The sequence below is a fragment of the Macrobrachium rosenbergii genome, chromosome 11 (assembly GCF_040412425.1).
Source record: "Macrobrachium rosenbergii isolate ZJJX-2024 chromosome 11, ASM4041242v1, whole genome shotgun sequence".
NCBI lineage: Eukaryota > Metazoa > Arthropoda > Malacostraca > Decapoda > Palaemonidae > Macrobrachium > Macrobrachium rosenbergii.
This window is the reverse complement of record NC_089751.1, coordinates 15157135-15162134: the sequence shown is the minus strand read 5'-3', so window position 1 is coordinate 15162134 and position 5000 is coordinate 15157135. Positions and strand designations below refer to the sequence as shown.

The window sequence follows — 5000 nt, the reverse complement described above, 5'->3', positions numbered from 1 at the left end:
ACATATACAGAGAGAGAGGGGGAGAGAGAGAGAGAGAGAGAGAGTGAGTTTTGTAGAACCCAGTACGAAATATCGTGAACATATCAAATAATATATTTATTTTATCGTTATGACACTATGACATTCACAGGTAAAAATACCGTAAGCAACCATTTAACATGCTAATTTCCTTTTAGCAAAGTGCGAACAACGTTGTGCAGTTATTCCCTTTTTCTGAGAATTAAATTTCATTAATTTATCATCTAATGCTTCTCCCTCAGATATAAGAAAACGACAGCACTTAACTAGGGGAATGTATTACAATAAATAAATTCTCACTTAGCTTTAAATGATAAGTGACAGGCGTTGAGCAATTAAAGACAGCTGTGGCTTCTTTGTTCCGAAAACCGTAAACATTACGTGACAGTTAAAAGAGAGGACGAATGAGAATGCCCACACAGGTAAACAACAGCTATTGACGCATTCTAGCCAGCTTTCCCTGAAGTCACAACTTTGTTGTTGATGTTGTCTTCTTCAGTTTTCGTCCATGTGGGTAAAACTGACATCAGTTTTCATTAGGATGGAGGAACCACTTTCGCGTAACGGCATATTGATCTGAGGCGGCTTTAAGGCCATTCGGGAAGGTTTGTGAAGTTCCCACCGTTTCGGAGCTACTGATGGCTCAAAAGTAAACTAGAGAAAATGATGTCAAAATTTTGAGGGTTTGGTTAAGTGGTCATAGCAGTCAAGAAAAGCAGCAGGAATAGAAAAAGAACGAGAGAAAAATGATGAGTGACCGAGAGATAAAGTTAAGTATACCTTAGTTTAACCAGACCACTGAGCTGATTAACAGCTCCCCTAGGGCTGGTACGGAGGGTTAGATTTATTTTACGTGGCAAAGAACCAATTGGTTACCTAGCAACGGGACCTACAGCTTATTGTGGAATCCGAACCACATTATAGCGAGATATGAATTTCTATCACCAAAAATAAATTGCTCTAATTCTTCATTGGCCGGTCGGAGAATCGAACGCGGGGCCAGCAGAGTGCTAGCTGAGAACGGTACCCACCCGTCCAATGAGGAACTGTGACCGAGAGATGGAACTATGGCAGTGGAGGGGGTTAAAAAAATAATTGCTATTGTTAAAAATCAGTAAACACAATTAAATAATAGACCTTTAGATATATTGTCGTTTGAATTCGTGAAGCTTTTCAACTCGGAATTTCTATCTCCTTCATCTTGCCAGTCACTCTGTAAGGTCCAAGCAGGTAAGGTGTTTGGCGGAGGGGGTGGAAACGAGAATCATTCTCGGCGCCTCAATACATACGTCATTTCCCCTTTGAGGCGTGTGTCCACAAGGCACCAGCCTCTAATCTCATCAGATGCTGGTTTTGTGGCAAGAGAAACCTCATCACCAGGATACGTTCTGCAGACAAACCTTCATTTCAGGATTATCCCATCGACTGGTACCTGGCAACTGTTATTGGTTCCTCTAATCCCTAGGTGCAATGGCAATCCGTTCTCTTCATCGTATGTGTTCGAACGAAAGTTTTGGGTGAACTTGAGATTTCCCTGTCCCCACGTTAATAAAAAGTTTATATTTGAAAAGCTTCACGAACTCAAACGACAATATACCTAAAGTTCTATTATTAAATTGTGTTTACTGATTTTTAACAATAGCAATTATTTTCTTAACCCCCCTTCACTACCCATAGTTCCATCTCTCGGTCACTCATCATTTTTCTCTCGTTCTTTTTCTACTCCTGTTGCTTTTCTTGACTGCTATGACTTCTTGACCAAACCCTCAAAATTTTGACATCATTTTCTCTAGTTTACTTTTGAGCCATCAGTAGCTCCGAAACGGTGGGAACCTCACAAGACTTCCCGAATGGCCTTAAAGCCGCCCCAGATCAATATGCCGTTACGCGAAAGTGGTTCCTCCATCCTAATGAAAAATTATGTCAGTTTTACCCATATGGACGAAAACTGAAGAAGACAACTTCAACAACAAAGTTGTGGCTTCAAGGAAAGCTGGCTAGAATGCGTCTATAGCTGTTGTTTATCAGTGTAGGCATATTTATATATATATATATATATATATATATATATATATATATATATATATATATATATATATATATATATATATATGAAAATAAGAAGGCCCATAAAACACTATTTAAACGTTGAAACCATATATTTCAGGCACTTGTTTCTGTGCCCTGTTCACTGGTAGAATATGGACAGGTGGAAAAAGTTACAATGGTATATATACAAAAACATGAAGGTGTGGCCTTAGGCCTCCGATGTTAAGGAGGTGGCGTTTCTTAAGAAGGAGGAGATTGACCAAATTCCTAGTGGTTTTTTTGGCCTCATTAGCTCCCGTTTGGCGATGGATCTGGCGGTCGCGTTTCTTGGGTCATCTTCTTCAAAACGGGTGCGAGGATTAAGGTGTCAATGGCGTCCGATTTCCAATGTCCTCCTGACAGGTTCATATTGTTGGTTTGATTGATGATAGCAGATTCCAGCATCTTTCTTTTGTACGGACAGCTACTCTTGAAAACCAACTCCGCCCCACTCCAGTTAATGACATGCCCTGTATTTCTAATATGTAGGAAAATTCCCGAACTCTCGAAGCGTAACGTACTGATCTTTTTGTGCTCTGTTATTCTTTGCGAGAGCGATCTACCTGTCTCGCCTACATAAATGTCATGACAATTACTACACGGTATCTTGTAAACTCCGGCTTCTTCCCTTTTGTTATTTAAGTATACGTTAACGAGCGAACTCCCGATGGATTTGGGATAATGGAAAATGAAAGGATTATCAGAACTGAGTTGCTCGGTGGCCTTTTGGATGTTTTCATCGTATGGAAGCTTTATTTTGTTGTTGAAATCTATTTGTCTGTTGTGAGTGGGACCTCTGTAGTATATTTTATTTGCTTTATTAATAGCCCTCTCGATAATGTGTGGTGGATAGAGCAGTTGCGTTAGGTGTTGGCGGATCGTGTTAAATTCTTGATCCAGGTACTCATTTGAACATATCCTAAGTCCTCTGAGGAATAGGTTGCACCCTACCATGATTTTTACGGAGACGTCGTGGTAGCTTAAGAAATGAATGTAGGAGACAGCGAAGGTGGGTTTTCTATATACTGTAAATGCATACCTGTTCTGTTTTCTTATGATCAGTACATCTAGGAACGGCAGTTTTCCGTCCTTTTCCCATTCTGTTTTAAATTTTATGGTCGGAACTAGCGAATTTAGCCTATTAAAAAATTCCTCAGAGGACTTAGGATATGTTCAAATGAGTACCTGGATCAAGAATTTAACACGATCCGCCAACACCTAACGCAACTGCTCTATCCACCACACATTATCGAGAGGGCTATTAATAAAGCAAATAAAATATACTACAGAGGTCCCACTCACAACAGACAAATAGATTTCAACAACAAAATAAAGCTTCCATACGATGAAAACATCCAAAAGGCCACCGAGCAACTCAGTTCTGATAATCCTTTCATTTTCCATTATCCCAAATCCATCGGGAGTTCGCTCGTTAACGTATACTTAAATAACAAAAGGGAAGAAGCCGGAGTTTACAAGATACCGTGTAGTAATTGTCATGACATTTATGTAGGCGAGACAGGTAGATCGCTCTCGCAAAGAATAACAGAGCACAAAAGATCAGTACGTTACGCTTCGAGAGTTCGGGAATTTTCCTACATATTAGAAATACAGGGCATGTCATTAACTGGAGTGGGGCGGAGTTGGTTTTCAAGAGTAGCTGTCCGTACAAAAGAAAGATGCTGGAATCTGCTATCATCAATCAAACCAACAATATGAACCTGTCAGGAGAACATTGGAAATCGGACGCCATTGACACCTTAATCCTCGCACCCGTTTTGAAGAAGATGACCCAAGAAACGCGACCGCCAGATCCATCGCCAAACGGGAGCTAATGAGGCCAAAAACCACTAGGAATTTGGTCAATCTCCTCCTTCTTAAGAAACGCCACCTCCTTAACATCGGAGGCCTAAGGCCACACCTTCATGTTTTTGTATATATACCATTGTAACTTTCCACCTGTCCATATTCTACCAGTGAACAGGGCACAGAAACAAGTGCCCGAAATATATGGTTTCAACGTTTAAATAGTGTTTTATGGGCCTTCTTATTTTCATATTACACTGTAGTATTACAGGAAAAGACATTCATATATATATATATATATATATATATATATATATATATATATATATATATATATATATATACATATATATGTTTATATATATATATATATATATATATATATATATAAATAATCATTCCATCATTTATAATAAATCGGCAATAAAATAATCCACAAGAAACAGAGTAAAGCGAATATCAATACTCACAGCACTCAATCAAATGGGAACGATCAGCACAAGCATGTCTGTTGTCAGCTGCTGCATCACAGCGGTACTGCTCGTCAATGCACTGTCCGTTGCTGCACCGAAACTCATTAGATCTGCAGGAGGTGGGACGCGCTGGGGGACAAAGGAAAAGGTGGTCTTACTGCCTAAAAAATTAATAAAACCTCTTAACTTATTCTTCGTTCACAATTTGGCATAGAAAATAGAAGCGTGTAGTGTCCGACTTTTTAACTTTAACGATCGGAAAATAACTCCAGAATTCCTTGATGAATTTTTTTTGGAAAGCAGGGTCGACAAGAAAAGAATAGGGTGAAAGTTTGCTGATTGATATTCATTTTATTTGTCTTTATAGTCTGCTAATTAATGCTCACTACATTTAGCTTTATACTGCACTAATTAATACTCGCTGGAGTACTGTTATACTCTACTATTTAATACTCATAACAGTTAGTTTTATAGTCTACTAATTAATACCCACTACAGTTAGCTTTATTATCTACTAACACTCACTGCAGTCTACTTATTAATACTAACTAAAGTTAGCCTTATGGTCTGCTAATTAATGTTCACCACAGTTAGGTTTATAATCTCTTATAGTCT

At 38.8% G+C, this 5000-nt stretch overlaps 1 protein-coding gene across 1 annotated transcript in view; it reads right to left on the bottom strand.

Annotated features, from left to right (window-relative positions):
• LOC136843185 (G-protein coupled receptor GRL101-like) overlaps window positions 1-5000 on the bottom strand; it is a 191500-nt gene that overhangs the window by 82770 nt on the left and 103730 nt on the right. Inside the window, exon 13 of the mRNA XM_067111258.1 lies at window positions 4383-4514. Within this exon, the coding sequence (XP_066967359.1) occupies window positions 4383-4514 (132 nt within the window). The remainder of the gene's footprint in view (window positions 1-4382; window positions 4515-5000) is intronic.